At 41.4% G+C, this 13,690-nt stretch overlaps 3 protein-coding genes and 1 pseudogene across 6 annotated transcripts; all 4 read right to left on the bottom strand.

Annotated features, from left to right (window-relative positions):
- Positions 1 to 382: 382 nt before the first annotated feature.
- On the bottom strand, positions 383 to 3,154 carry LOC148412035 (uncharacterized; annotated as a pseudogene). Its single transcript, XR_015867910.1, has 2 exons — positions 2,729 to 3,154; positions 383 to 2,122 (listed from the first exon to the last, which is right to left on the bottom strand). The product of XR_015867910.1 is annotated as an uncharacterized LOC148412035 (transcript).
- A 427-nt stretch (positions 3,155 to 3,581) lies between these two features.
- On the bottom strand, positions 3,582 to 7,376 carry LOC148412034 (uncharacterized). Its single transcript, XM_088434508.1, has 2 exons — positions 6,932 to 7,376; positions 3,582 to 6,376 (listed from the first exon to the last, which is right to left on the bottom strand). The coding sequence occupies exons 1-2, from the start codon at positions 7,044 to 7,046 to the stop codon at positions 4,251 to 4,253; spliced, it is 2,241 nt and encodes a 746-aa protein (XP_088290634.1). The 5' UTR covers positions 7,047 to 7,376; the 3' UTR covers positions 3,582 to 4,250.
- Positions 7,377 to 8,437: 1,061 nt separating this feature from the next.
- On the bottom strand, positions 8,438 to 10,786 carry LOC148412033 (uncharacterized). Its single transcript, XM_088434578.1, has 2 exons — positions 10,379 to 10,786; positions 8,438 to 9,822 (listed from the first exon to the last, which is right to left on the bottom strand). The coding sequence occupies exons 1-2, from the start codon at positions 10,446 to 10,448 to the stop codon at positions 8,567 to 8,569; spliced, it is 1,326 nt and encodes a 441-aa protein (XP_088290704.1). The 5' UTR covers positions 10,449 to 10,786; the 3' UTR covers positions 8,438 to 8,566.
- Positions 10,787 to 11,190: 404 nt separating this feature from the next.
- LOC148412032 (uncharacterized) lies at positions 11,191 to 13,592 on the bottom strand. 3 transcript variants are annotated; one of them, XM_088434611.1, is made up of 4 exons: positions 12,838 to 13,592; positions 12,151 to 12,516; positions 11,962 to 12,014; positions 11,724 to 11,840 (listed from the first exon to the last, which is right to left on the bottom strand). In XM_088434611.1, exons 1-3 carry the CDS (start codon positions 12,950 to 12,952, stop codon positions 11,971 to 11,973), a joined length of 525 nt encoding a protein of 174 aa, XP_088290737.1. In that variant the 5' UTR covers positions 12,953 to 13,592; the 3' UTR covers positions 11,724 to 11,840; positions 11,962 to 11,970. The 3 variants fall into 3 exon arrangements, with proteins under 3 accessions (XP_088290735.1, XP_088290737.1, XP_088290736.1); XM_088434610.1 differs by having other exon boundaries at positions 11,962 to 12,516; XM_088434609.1 differs by having other exon boundaries at positions 11,191 to 12,516.
- Between the last annotated feature and the right edge of the window lie 98 nt (positions 13,593 to 13,690).

The raw sequence follows: 13,690 nt of genomic DNA, 5'->3' as shown, positions 1-13,690 counted from the left end.
CACATGTTCAATACAAACATATTCAAAAAAAGGCAAGATATGTCACAGTATACAAAACAAAGTCCGATCATTCATAATTGGCTGACAACCAGCACAACAAGAATGATGTTTTTTTTATTATTATTTATTTAAGTGCAAAGAGGACATCATATACAGTTTCACTCATCATTACTATTCTCAACAGCACACTTGTGACCCTTTGCTAGATCCTCGGTTTGGAATCTTTGACCACAAACTGAACAGGCAGAAGGTTTCTCACCACCGTGGCTTCTTGCGTGTCGATTCATGCTTCCCTGCTGAGAAAATCTTTTACCACAAATGGAACAGGCAAAAGCTTTCTCACCACTGTGGGATCTTGCGTGTCGATTCATGCTTCCCTGTTGAGAAAACCTCTGTCCACAAATGGAACAGGCAAAAGGTTTCTCACCACTGTGAGTTCTTGTGTGTTGTCTCATGCTACCCTGTGTAGAAAACCCTTGTCCACAAATGGAACAGGCAAAAGGTTTCTCACCAGTGTGGCTCCTTACGTGTGTTTTTAAGTGGCAATCATGAGAAAATCTTTTACCACAAACTGAACAGGCAAAAGGTTTCTTATCAGCGTGGGTTCTTGTGTGCTTTCTCAACGAAATCTTTCTAAAAAATCTTTGTCCACAAACCAAACAGGCAAAAGGCTTCTCATCAGTATGGATTCTTGTGTGACGTCTCATGCTTACCTGATGAGAAAACCTTTGTCCACACACCAAACAGGCAAAAGGTTTCTCATCAGTGTGGATTCTCGTGTGTCGTCTCATGCTTTCCTTTCTAGAAAATCTTTGCCCACAAACTGAACAGACAAAAGGTTTCTCACCAGTGTGGGTCAGCGTGTGTTCTTTCAATTTAAAATTAAAAGAAAATCTTTTACCACACAACAAACAGGCAAAGGGTTTCTCACCAGTGTGAGTCATTTTGTGATTTTTTAAGATGGAATCACGAGAAAATCTTTTACCGCAAACTGAACAGGCAAAAGGTTTCTCAACACTGTGGGTTGTTGAGTGTATTTTCATGTCACCCTTCCTAGAAAACATTTTACCACAAACCAAACAGGCAAAAGGTTTCTCACCAGTGTGGTTTCTTGTGTGTTCTATCATGAGACTCTTTCTTGAAAATCTTTGACCACAAACTGAACAGGCAAAGGGTTTCTTACCAGTGTGGGTTCTTGTGTGTTTTCTCATGTCACCCTTTCTAGAAAACCTTTTACCACAAACCGAACAGGCAAAAGGTTTCTCACCAGTGTGGTTTCTTGCGTGTTCTATCATGAGAGCCTTTCTAGAAAAATTTTGACCACAAACTGAACAGACAAAAGGTTTCTCACTAGTGTGGCTCATCCTGTGTGCTTTTAAGATGCATTTAAAAGAAAAATTTTCACCACAAACGGAACAGGCAAAAGGTTTCTCACCAGTGTTGCACTTTTGATGTCTTTTCAAATCGAACTTGGAGCCAAATGTTTTGCCACACTGAGAACATTTCCAAGGCTTGCTAATAGTGTGACGTGTCATCTCATCCTCCCACGCTTCATCTTCGACATCAGTAGGAGAAGAATGCGACGTCGTGTCTTCACCATCTGACATTGGAGCTAACCAGCCATCTGCTTGTGATCCTTCACCGTGCTTACCATTTATTTCTGTTGTCACATGTTGACTGGAGCTTGGGGGGCCCGCCTCTTCCTTCTCTTCATCTAGACCTCCTTCACCTTCAGTCTTCAAAAGGACAGGAGACACTGGCAACTCTGAGACATCTCCTCCCTCCTCTTTAATGCATGGTGGCAGCTGCTCCTCTTTCTTGATGTTGGGTTGCGGCAGCAGCTTCTCCACTTTGCCACTAGGTGGCTCTAACACTTTGTTAACACCAGGCAACTTTGACTCATTGAGACCTCCTTCCCCTTCAGTCTTCAAAAGGACACCGGTCACTGGCATCTCCGAGACATCGCCCTCTTCTTTTATGCATGGTGGCAGGTACTCCTCTTCTTTGACGTTGGAGTGCTGCAGTAGCTCCTCCTTTTTGCCACTAGGGGGCTCTAACTCTTCTTTAACATCAGGCAACATTGGCTCCTCCCACTCGGGACCAAGACATTTTTCACTCACGCCTGTGGGACACAAAACATGGTTTAATGAAGTCAGTGTCATGACTTTAGGGATGTATATAGTATTTTGGTTTACCACATGGTCCATGTGACAGGAAAACCAGTATTATTGCGCCATGCCTATCACATCCTCGATGTTCCGCATTTTTTTTTCTATTAAAAAAAATAAGTTATATTGCAGAGAGACGCACCGTGAACATTTCCCGCATGCCAAGCAGGCGAGTAAACTATACATATAAATCAGGCCAATTTTTGCCAATGAGATTTATCAAAACGGGTCTCATTTGACAGCTAGCAAGATGTAGACTCTACACTGTAGTGTGTGACACAGGTGAGAAACTCAACGCCATTTTTCAGGTTTCCACAATGACCAGCATCACCCAAAGTGTGTACATGAACTGTGTAGTCTAAATGTCGTTGTTAATCATTTCGAACCGAATTCATTATGATATCTGCTAACTGGATTTTGTAAAAGGGGGTCACGATTGATGCTAACAAGATGTCGATCATGAAACATGAGACAGTTGCAACAGGAGAACGTTTACATCTGTTTTGATTATTTTATAAGCGTGAAAAAAGCAGACGTAATGATTGAACAAAGTGACAAACCCAATCGGCGTAACACAACTCGAGGCTGCATGCAAAGCTTGTCCAGCAGTCGACCTTCTTGTCGCTCCTTCTCATCTTGGGCTCCACAAAGTTCCTCTTCGATCTTCACTTTCATTCTTGCGCACGTTTTTCGCTCGACGTATACGACATTTTACGCTCAAACTTGATGCCTGCAATGTCTGCAAACGCGTCTGCTTTGTAAGTGGCTAGCAAGCTAAGCGCTAAGGAAGGCCAAAACCTTTCAACCAGCCTGAGATGACTTCAACCGCTCACGAAATTTGTACTCGATTTCAATAAAGCGGCGACTGACAATCGGTTGCTTCGGAAAATTAAGATCGAATTTAGTTTAGAATTTAAAATGGAAAGAAATTGCGGTAGAGCCGTCCTCCGCCGAGGAAGACAACGTAAAGCCAACCGCTACTCGCTTCTTTCATCGGCGTTACGGTAAAGAACCAAAGACGAGGCGCTATTCTCCTTCAAAATAAGACTTCCGCCTTGCCTATATGGATGTGAAAAGACGGGGTTGAAAATTACATCAACCGTGTTCTTGTTGTGGCGCCGGACAATCACTTGCTTCCGGATTTAAAAAGGGAAGGATAAAAGCCGTAAAGTAGACGCTCTGTCGGGCGCAGTGTACAGAAAGTTCGTCGGCATGTTAAACCACTAAAGCCAGTACTTGTTTAATCATTATATTGTCTTATGTTTTATAGGCACTTAACTGTTTCTTCTCTGCATTTAATCCTTTTATTAAGTGTTGTTAGTGTAATATGTTGTAAAGTGTATTGAGACCATGCACCATGATGATTTTGCACTTAAAATTGATTGATTCAACTTTATTTGAAGTGCACATTTACAAGTACAACATTCGAGGGCATTCGAAAAGCAATCAATGTAGTAAAAAACGTACCAACATATTTCAAGTATTTGAATGACAAAAAACATTGAACAACTGAAACACTCTTAGAACCCTAATACACTATCTTGTATGAATGAAGGCACTTAAAATTAAACCGATTCTTTTCTACATCTCGGTGTTAGAAAAGGAACCGGCCAGAATCTCGTGCTGTGCGCTTGTGGCTGATAAATGTGCAGAACTTGCATGTGGGGAGGAGTGGAGTGCGGGCAACAGGACAGAGTTCATTTCAAGGTGGTTTTCTGGTGCCCATTTGGCGCGAAAATTGAAGGAAAACTGTATAAGTTAATAAAAGCAAAAATGCATGTACTGTATTAAAAATAAATACTTGTAAATCCCTGTTTTAAATACATGTCATTATAATTACCTTCGTATTAGTAAGGAAAAAAAATATGACTTTAACAATACACTTTAGTAAAAAAAAAAAAAAGTCACATTTTCAATACAAAAATAATCAAAAACTAAGGTAAGGGAATGCCACAACATAGGCGAAACAAACAACAAATCCTCCTATCATTCGTGATTTCAGTGGCTGACAACCAAAAAAGATCTGTACTAAAATATAGATTTTCTTTAAACATAAATGCAAAATTGACATTATATAAAGCTTCACTTATCACAGCTATTCTCAACAGCACACTTGTGCCTTTTTGCTAGATCCTCAGTTTCAAATCTTTGACCACAAACTGAACAAACAGAAGGTTTCTCCAAACTGTGGGTTCTCGTGTGTCGTCTCAAACTTCCTTGTGTAGAATACCTTTGTCCACAAACCAAACAGGCAAAAGGCTTCTCACCAGTGTGTTTTCTTATATGTTCTATCATGAGAATCTTTCGAGAAAATCTTTGACTACAAACTGAGCAGGCAAAGGGTTTCTCACCAGTGTGGGTTGTTGTGTGTTGTCTCAAGTGCACTTTTCTTGAAAAGCCTTTTCCACAAACCGAACAGGCAAAAGGTTTCTCATCACTATGAGTTTTTGCGTGACGTCTCAGGCTTTCCTGTCCAGAAAAACTTTTGCCACAAACCGAACAGGCAAAAGGTTTCTCACCAGTGTGGGTCAGTGTGTGAGCTTTCAAGTGGGAATTACGACAAAATCTTTTACCGCAAATGGAACAGGCAAAAGGTTTCTCACCAGAGTGGGTTTTTGCGTGTTCTCTGATGCAAACCTTTCTAGAAAACCTTTTACCACAAATTGAACAGGCAAAAGGTTTCTCACCAGTGTGGTTTCTCGTGTGTTCTATCATGAGAATCTTTCTAGAAAATCTTTGACCACAAACTGAACAACCAAAGGGTTTCTCACCAGTGTGAGTTATTGTGTGTTCTATCATGTTATTCTTTCTAGAAAACCTTTTACCACAAACCGAACAACTAAACGGTTTTTCATCAGTATGAGTTTGTGCGTGACGTCTCAGGCTTTCCTGGCCAAAGAACCTTTTACCACAAACCGAACAGGCAAAAGGTTTCTCACCGGTGTGGGTCAGTGTGTGAGCTTTTAAGTGGGAATTGCGACAAAAACTTTTACCGCAAACTGAACAGACAAAGGGTTTCTCATCAGTGTGTGTCAGTGTATGAGCTTTTAACTGGGAATTGCGACAAAACATTTTACCACAAACCAAACAGGCAAAAGGTTTCTCACCATTGTGGTTTCTTGTGTGTTGTATCATGAGAATCTTTTTAGAAAATCTTTGACCACAAACTGAACTGGCAAAGGGTTTCTCATCAGTGTGGGTTTTTGCGTGTTTTCTCATGCACACCTTACTGGAAAACATTTTACCACAAACCAAACAGGCAAAAGGTTTGTCACTAGTGTGGATTTTTGTGTGTTCTCTCATGTCACCCTTTCTGGAAAACTTTTTACCACAAACTGGACAGGCAAAAGGTTTCTCACCAGTGTGGGTTCTTGTGTGTTCTCTCATGTACACCTTTCTTGAAAACCTTTTACCACAAACCGAACAGGCAAAAGGTTTCTCACCAGTGTGAGTTTGTGCGTGACGTCTCAGGCTTTCCTGTCTAGAAAACCTTTGACCGCAAACCGAACAGGCAAACGGTTTCTCATCAGTGTGGCATATCATATGTCTTTTCAATTGGATCTTGGAGCCAAATGTTTTGACACACTGAGAACATTTCCAATGCTTGCTTATTGTGTGAAGTGTCATCTCACCCTCCCACGCATCATCTTGGACAATAGTATGAGAGCAGTGTAACGTTGTGTCTTCACCCTCTGAGATTGGAGCTAACCAGCCATCTGCTGAACCTCTATCGTGCTGGCCATTTATTTCTGTTCTCAAGTGTTGATTGGAATTAGGAGGCTCCACCTCTTTCTTCTCTTCATCTAGACCTTCATCACCTTCAGTCTTTAAAAGGACACCAGTCACTGGCATCTCTGAGACATCTCCCTCTTCTTTTATACATGGTGGAGGCTGCTCCTCTTTCTTGATGCTGGGGTGCTGCAGCAGCTCCTCCTCTTTGCCAGGGGGCTGTAACTCTTTGTTAGCACTAGGCAACTTTGGCTCATCTTGACCTCCTTCTTCTTCGGTCTTCAAAATGACAACAGTCACTGGCAACTCTGAGAAATCTCCCTCCTCTTTTATGCAGGGGGGCAGATGCGCCTCTTTCTTGATGTTGGGGTGCTGCAGCAGCTCCTCCATTCTGCCATTAGGGGGTTCTAACTCCTCCTCTTTTACGCTGGGAAACTTTGACTCCTCCCACTTGGGACCAAGAACTTTTTCACACAGGTCTGTGGGACACAAGAAAACATGGTTTAGTAAAGTCAGTTTGTTGTGACTCGTATTTAGGGCTGCCAGATGGTCCATCTGAGCGACGGAAAGGAAAACCAGTGTTGCGACGCAAGAACTATAGAAAATATTTGAAAAATGTAATTGTTGGTCATTTCAAACTGAATTTATTGTGACTTTTGCCAATTGGATTTTGTAAAAGGGGTCACATTTGACTGCTGACAAGATGTGGAGAATGAAACATGAGACACCTAACACCATTGTGTTACCGTTGCAGCAGGAGAACGTTTACATCTGTTTTGATGATGATACAACGGTGAAAAAAGCAGACGCCTCCGTCATGCAAACCTGTGGGAAACATTGCCATGTAAAGGCAATAAAACGCACTTGCAAGCTTTTGATGTGGAAGGAAAAGCCGAATTCTCGGGATCGCCAACTTCAGCGTCGTAGATGCACATAGTCCACATTTGGCATGCCAAATTTGGCGACCGTGCTCAACTTCCGTTCAAAATAAACACAAAAATATTGTAAAGTTATGAGTGAGCAAAGTGACAAACCCAATCGGCGTAACACAACTCGAGGCTGCATGAAAAGCTTGTCCAGCAGTCGACCTTCTTGTCGCTCCTTCTCCTCTTGGGCTCCACAAAGTTCCTCTTCGATCTTCACTTTCATTCTTGCGCACGTTATTCAATCGACGTTGAGCACACTTTAGTCTCGCACTTGACGCCTGCTGTGTCTACAAACGCGTCCGCTTTGTTAGCGGCTAGCAAGCTAAGCTATGCTACGCAAGGCCAAAACGTTTCAACGAGCCTGAGATTACTTGGACCGATCAAGAAGGGGCAAAATTGGTCTTCGTTTGCAATAAAGTAGCGACGGGAAAATCAGTTGCTTCGGAAAATTCAAATCGAATCAAGTTCATGATTTAAATACGAAAGAAAAATTTAGGAGACTGCGGCCAAGCCGTCCCCCTATTGGAAGACAAAGCCAACCGCATCCTCAGCAACAAGAACCAATGACGAGAGGCGTTAATCTCCTTCAAAATAAAATACTTCCGCTTTGCCTACGCGGACGTAAAAACGTCGGATGGAAAATGACAGTCATTGAATTGTAGTTGTGGACGAACAATCACTTGTTTCCGAACTTTCAGTTCCAATTCAGTCCGGAATTTAAAAAGGGAAGAAAAAGCCGTTGGGTAGACGCTCTGTCAAGCGTAGTGTATGGAATGTGCTCTTGGACAAATTTCATTTTCGGTTCTTGTGCGTTTTCTTCTCGTAAACCTTTGACCATACACTGAACGGGCAAAACGGAGCCTATTGCAATAATACTTAAAACACGAATAGACGCGAGACTCGTGACATCAATTCTTTTTGCAATGAAAAGTAAACCGTGTTTATTTACAACCGGAACAAAAAAGTCAACGATTGACTCACATCTAAAATCGGGAGCCAGTTAAACTGCTCCAATACCTCCGATCATGAAGCTCCGAATACTAACCGCTAAACCCTCAACACCTGTTTATTTCTCTCTAATAAGTGACCGCTGTGAGGGACGCGGAAACCTCTCCCTTTTTCTGTCACTGGGGGGCACGAACGTAATGATGTATATGACAGAAGACGTTTAAAAACCCACAAAGAAGAAGTCATGAATTCATGTCATATAGGTACTATTGGTAAGAGATTTACAACACATCTTTTTAGTCAGTTTTGTAACCCACTTCAGCCTGTAACAGTTTATCAGTATCTATGTTATTTTTAAGCCTGTAACTGTTTTATCAGTATCATATGTTTTATTGCCACTTAAATGTTTTTTTTCTCTCTGCATTTGATCCTTTTATTGTGTTTTCATTGTATTGTTGTAAAGAGTATTGATTATGGTGATTTTGCACATGGAATAAATTGATTTGAATAAACTTATCCCATCTTTAATACAAACACAATCAAAAATAAGGTAAGAAACATTAAGACATACACAAAAGAAATGACAAATAGTCCTTTATCATTCATGATTTCATTGGTTGACAACCAAAATAAGATGTCTACACAAGAAAGATATATTTTCTTCAAACATAAATGCAAAAATGACATCATATACAGTTTCACTGATTAATGCTATTCTCAACAGCAAATTTGTGTCTTTTTGCTCGATCCTCAGTTTGGAGTCTTTAACCACCAAGTGAACAAACAGAGGGTTTCTCACCACTGCGAGTTCTGGTGTGTCGTCTCAAGTTTCCTTGTGTAGAAAACCTTATTCACAAACGGAACAAGCAAAAGGTTTTTACTAGTGTGGTTTCTTGTGTGTCGTCTCATGTTTCCCATTGTAGAAAACCTTTTCCCACAAATGGAACAAGCAAAAGGTTTCTCACCGGTGTGTGTTCTTGTGTGTTCTCTCATGTTTCCCTTTGTAGAAAACCTTTGTTCACAAATGGAACAAGCAAAAGGTTTCTCACCAGTGTGGGTTCTTGTATGTTCAATCATGTAAGCCTTTTTAGAGAATCCTTTGCCACAGAAGGTACAGCAAAAAGGTTTATCAGTGTGTGTTCTTATGTGTTCTCTCATGTCACTCTTCCTGGAAAACCTTTGTCTACATACAGAACAGGCAAAAGGTTTCTCACCAGTGTGGGTTCTTGTGTGTTGTCTCATGTTTTCCTGTGTAGAAAACCTCTGTCCACAAACAGAACAGGCAAAACGTTTCTCAGCAGTGTGGGATCTTGAGTGTCGTCTAATGTTTCCCTTTGTAGAAAACTTTTGCCCGCAAACAGAACAGACAAAAGGTTTCTCACCAGTGTGGGTTCTAGTGTGTTCTATCATGAAAGCCTTTCTAGAAAAACTTTGACCACAAACTGAACACTCAAAAGGCTTCTTCTCAGTGTGGTCTCTTGTGTGTTCTTTCATGCGATCCTTTCTAGAAAATCTCTTACCGCAAAACGAACAGGCAAAAGGTTTCTCACCAGTGTGGCACATCATGTGTTTTTTCAAACGGCACTTGTAGCCAAACGTTTTCGCACACACAGAACATTTCCAAAGCTTGCTGTCAGCGTTACGCGTCATCTCAGCCTCCCACTCTTCATCGTCAACATCAGTATGAGAAGAGTGTGACGTTGTGCCTTCTCCATCTGAGATCGGAGCCAACCAGCCATCTGCTTGTGAGCCTTCACCGCGCTTGTCATTTATGTCTGTTGTCACGTGTTGACTGGAGCAAGGAGACTCCATCTCTTTCTTCTCTTCTTGTCGACCTCCATCACCTTCGGACTTCAAAAGGACACCAGTCACTGGCATGTCTGAGACATCTCCTTCTTCTTTTATGCGTGGTGGAGGCTGCTCCTCTTTCTTGATGTTGGGGTGCTGCAGCTCCTCCTCCTCTTTGCCACGAGGGAGCTCTAACTCCTCCTCTTTAATGCCGGGCAACTGTGGCACCTCCCACTTGGGACCAAGCTCTTTTTCCCTCATGTCTGTGGGACACAAGACAGCATAGTTAAGTCAGTTTGTTGTGACTTTGCTCTTTGTATATCATATTTAGATGGTCCATAAGAGCGGAAAAAAGAAAAAACAGTATTATGGAGCATTAACTCTATCCCACGTTAATGATTGCTTTTTGAGAACACGTTTGGACTAGGATGCCGTAGAAGGATACTTAATGTTGATTGTAAGTTTGTGCACAAGTTCTTATTTTTAAATCAAACGATATACGCAAAGCACTGTTTCAAGAGTCCCCAAACAACAAAAATGCTTTGCGTTCAACAGGGGCTAAAAAATACAGTACACTATACAAGACTGAACTTAAATACAGTACAGCACAATATTGCATTGACTTTATTTTATAAACAGTGCAGTATTTGAACCATGTTGCAGCATTTTCCAGGATTGTATTCATATACCATACAAGCGTCTTAGAAAAAAAGACGCTTCTATATTGTATGCCTTTGTTGCATTGAAAATGTTGGAACCTCCTTTATTAATAAGCACAGGATTATTGTTGAAAAGTAGTGACTGAGCAAAGTGACAAACCCAGTCGACCTTTTTGTCGCTCCTCCTCCTCTTGGGCTCCACAAAGTTCCTCTTCGATCTTCACTTTCATTCTTGCGCACGTATTTCGCTCGACGTTTACGTCACTTTACGCTAGCACTTGATGCCTGCTGTGTTTTTAAACGCGTCTGCTTTGTTAGCGGCTAGCAAGCTAAGATAAGCTAAACTATGCTATGCTGAGCAAGGCCAAAACGTTTCGATCAGCCTGAAATGACTTGAATCGCACATGAAGGTGCAAAATTTGTATTTGATTGCAATAAAGTAGCAACGGACAATCAGTTGCTTCGTTAAATTCAGATCGAATTCAGTTCCGAATTTTAAAAGTAAAGAAAAAATAAACTTTGGGACACTGCGACCAATCCTTCCTTCACGCGGGCAGAAGTAAAGCCAGCCGCCACCCACTTTTGTCATCCAAGGCATTACGGTAAAGGTCAGTCGGCGATATGTGCTCGGTTCCTTCAAAATAAAATACTTCCACTTTGCCTACATGGGCGTGACAACGTCGGGTTGAAAATGCCGTTAACTGAATTGTAGTTGTGACGACGGACAATCACTTTCTTCGGAACTTTCAGTTCGAGGGTTAGAGTTAGAACCACATACTTGGTGTTGATTTTAAGTGTAGTTAAAAAACCAAACAAACAACAACAAAAAAGAATGAGTATGACTGCAGCCACAAGCGTCTAACCAAGAACGGACTAGAAAAAAAGTTGTTAAATTTCGTCCTCTAGTGGTGGCGGAAGGCTAAGAAAAACACAATGACGGATCGGGAAAAAAAAGGGTCAAATTTCGCCCGCTAGTGAAAAAGTGTTTATAGGTATAGATGCATTTGGAATGACACGCGAGGAACATTTATTTACCTAGTGCAAAACTACAAACACAACATTTAAGACCATTTAAAAATGCATAAATGAAGCGTACTAGTGTTTAAAAAATATTTTTATTATTACCTAAATTCATCAGTAGATGTTTGATAGTTTGATCCCACATTTAAAATACAAACACAATCAAAACTACGGTAAGAAAAGTTAAGACATGGGCTACAAAACAAACGACAAATACTTCTATCATTCATGGCTGATGACCAAAAAACATATGTTCTGTTACAAGAAAGATGACTTCAAAAAATGACTTCACTGGTCACAGCTATTCTCAACAGCACACTTATGCCTCTTTGCTTGTTTTTTAGTTTGGAAACTTTGACCACAAAGTGAACAAACAAAGTTTCTTACAACTGTGGGTTCTTGTGTGTCGTGTCATGCTTCCCTGTCGAGAAAACCTTCGTCCACAAACGGAACAGGCAAAAGGTTTCTCACCAGTGTGGGTTCTTGTGTGTTTTCTCATGTTTTCCTGTGTAGAACCCCTCTGTCCACAAATGGAACAGGCGAAAGGTTTCTCAGCAGTGTGGGATCTTGCGTGTCGTCTAAGGTTTCCCTTTGTAGAAAACCTTTGCCCGCAAACAGAACAGACAAAAGGTTTCTCACCAGTGTGGGTTCTTGTGTGTTCTCTCATGTCAATTTTTCTCGAAAATCTTTTACCACAAACCGAACAGGCAAAAGGTTTCTCACCAGTATGGCTCATGGTGTGTACTTGTAGGTTTCCCCTTCTAGAAAACCTTCTACTGCAAACCGAACAGGCAAAAGGTTTCTCACCAGTGTGGTATTTCATATGTTGTTTCAAAAGACACTTGTAGCCAAACGTTTTCCCACATTGAGAACATGTCCAACGTTTGTCATTTGTGTCACGCATCATCTCACCTCCCCATTCTTCATCTTCGACATCAGTATGAGCAGAGTGTGATACTGTGTCTTCACCATCTGACATTGATGTTTGCCAGCTGTTTGCTTGTGATCCTCCACCGTGCTTGCCATTTATTTCCGTTGCCACGTGTTGACTGGAGCTAGGAGGCTCCGCCTCTTCCTTCTTTCCATCTCGACCTCCTTCACCTTCAGTCTTCAAAATGACACCGGTCACTGGCAACTCTGAGGCATCTCCTTCCTCTTTTATGCATGGTGGCAGCTGCTCCTCTTTATTAATGTTGGGGTGCTGCAGCAGCTCCTCCTCTTTAACGCCAGGAAACTTTGGCTCCTCCGACTTGAGACCAAGCTCTTTTTCATTCTCGTCTGTGAAACACAAGACGTGGTTTAATTTAGTTAAGGCAGTTCGTTGTGCTTTGCTGTTTGAATTGTAATTTTTTATAGTAGATTTAAACGTTCTCTTGCTGCTCCAAAAACACACTAGTGTTGGTCATATTAGCAGCACCCCCCCCCCCCCCCCATTAAGTCTTTTAAAGGCTTTTAAAGTGGAATGGAAAGTCAACTTCAGTTGACGCACACATTCCACATTTTGGCATGTCAACAATGTGAAACTAATCATGTTCACCTTCTGTTTGAAATACACATAGAAGTATTGTTGAAAATTTGCGATTGTGCAAAGTGACGAACCAAGACGCCGCAACACAACTCGAGGCTGCATGCAAAGCTTGTCCAGCAGTCGAACTTTTTGTCGCTCCTTCTCCTCTTGGGTTTCACAATGTTCCTCTTCGATCTTCACTTTCATTCTTGCGGGCTTTTTTTCGCTCGAAATTTACGATACTTGGCGTTTGCACTTGGTGCCTGCCGTGTTTACAAACGAGTCCGCTTTGTTAGCGGGTATGAAGCTAAGCTAAGATAAGCAAGGCCAAAACATTTCAACGAGCCTGAACTGACTTCAATAACACACGAAGGTGCAAAGTTTTCATTTGACTGCAACAACGTAACGACGCTTCGGAACTTTCAGAACAAATTTAGTTCAGATTAAAAAAAAAAAAAAAAAAGAGTTTAGGAGACTACGGTCAAGCAGTCTTCCACGTGGCCAGGCGAAGTAAAGCCAGCCGTTACTCACTTCTTTCATTCTCGTCTTTACGGTAAAGGGAAGTCGACGAGAGGTGCTCCTTCAAAATAAAATACTTCCGCTTTACCTACATGGACATGAAAACGTCGGGTTGGAAATGAATTTAACTGTGTTGTAGTTGTAGCGACGGACAATCACTTGCTTCGGAACTTAAGTTCGGAATTTAAACAGTAAAGAAAAAAGCAGTTAAGCTCTGCCAAGCGTAGTGTGCGGAGAGTGCACTTAGACAAATTTCATCGTTGGTTCCAGTGTTTTCTCTTGTAGAAAACCTTTGACCACAAACCAAACAAACAAAAGCTCCATCATGTTTTTTCAAATTGCTCCTGTAGCCCAAAATATTCCCACACGTAACATTTCCGACCTTCGCTGTCAGTGTAATATGTCATTATCACGTCATCTTCAACG

This window comes from Hippichthys cyanospilos, chromosome 15, assembly GCF_059441005.1.
Source record: "Hippichthys cyanospilos isolate Australia breed blue-spotted pipefish chromosome 15, RoL_Hcya_1.0, whole genome shotgun sequence".
Taxonomy (NCBI): Eukaryota; Metazoa; Chordata; class Actinopteri; order Syngnathiformes; family Syngnathidae; genus Hippichthys; species Hippichthys cyanospilos.
Note: the sequence above shows the minus strand (reverse complement) of the source record. Positions and strands in the feature narration are given on the sequence as shown.

Bases quoted from the DNA above. Each gene is read 5' to 3' on its own strand.
- LOC148412033 (XM_088434578.1), bottom strand. From the start codon at position 10,448: ATGAAAGTGAAGATCGAAGAGGAACTTTGTGGAGCCCAAGAGGAGGAG. The intron at 9,823-10,378 runs GTTTGTCACTTT...TGTGTCCCACAG, and splicing joins GCGACAAAAAGGTCGACTGG to ACATGAGGGAAAAAGAGCTT.
- LOC148412034 (XM_088434508.1), bottom strand. From the start codon at position 7,046: ATGAAAGTGAAGATCGAAGAGGAACTTTGTGGAGCCCAAGAGGAGAAG. The intron at 6,377-6,931 runs GTTTGTCACTTT...TGTGTCCCACAG, and splicing joins AGTTGTGTTACGCCGATTGG to ACCTGTGTGAAAAAGTTCTT.
- LOC148412032 (XM_088434609.1), bottom strand. From the start codon at position 12,952: ATGAAAGTGAAGATCGAAGAGGAACATTGTGAAACCCAAGAGGAGAAG. The intron at 12,517-12,837 runs GTTCGTCACTTT...TGTGTTTCACAG, and splicing joins AGTTGTGTTGCGGCGTCTTG to ACGAGAATGAAAAAGAGCTT.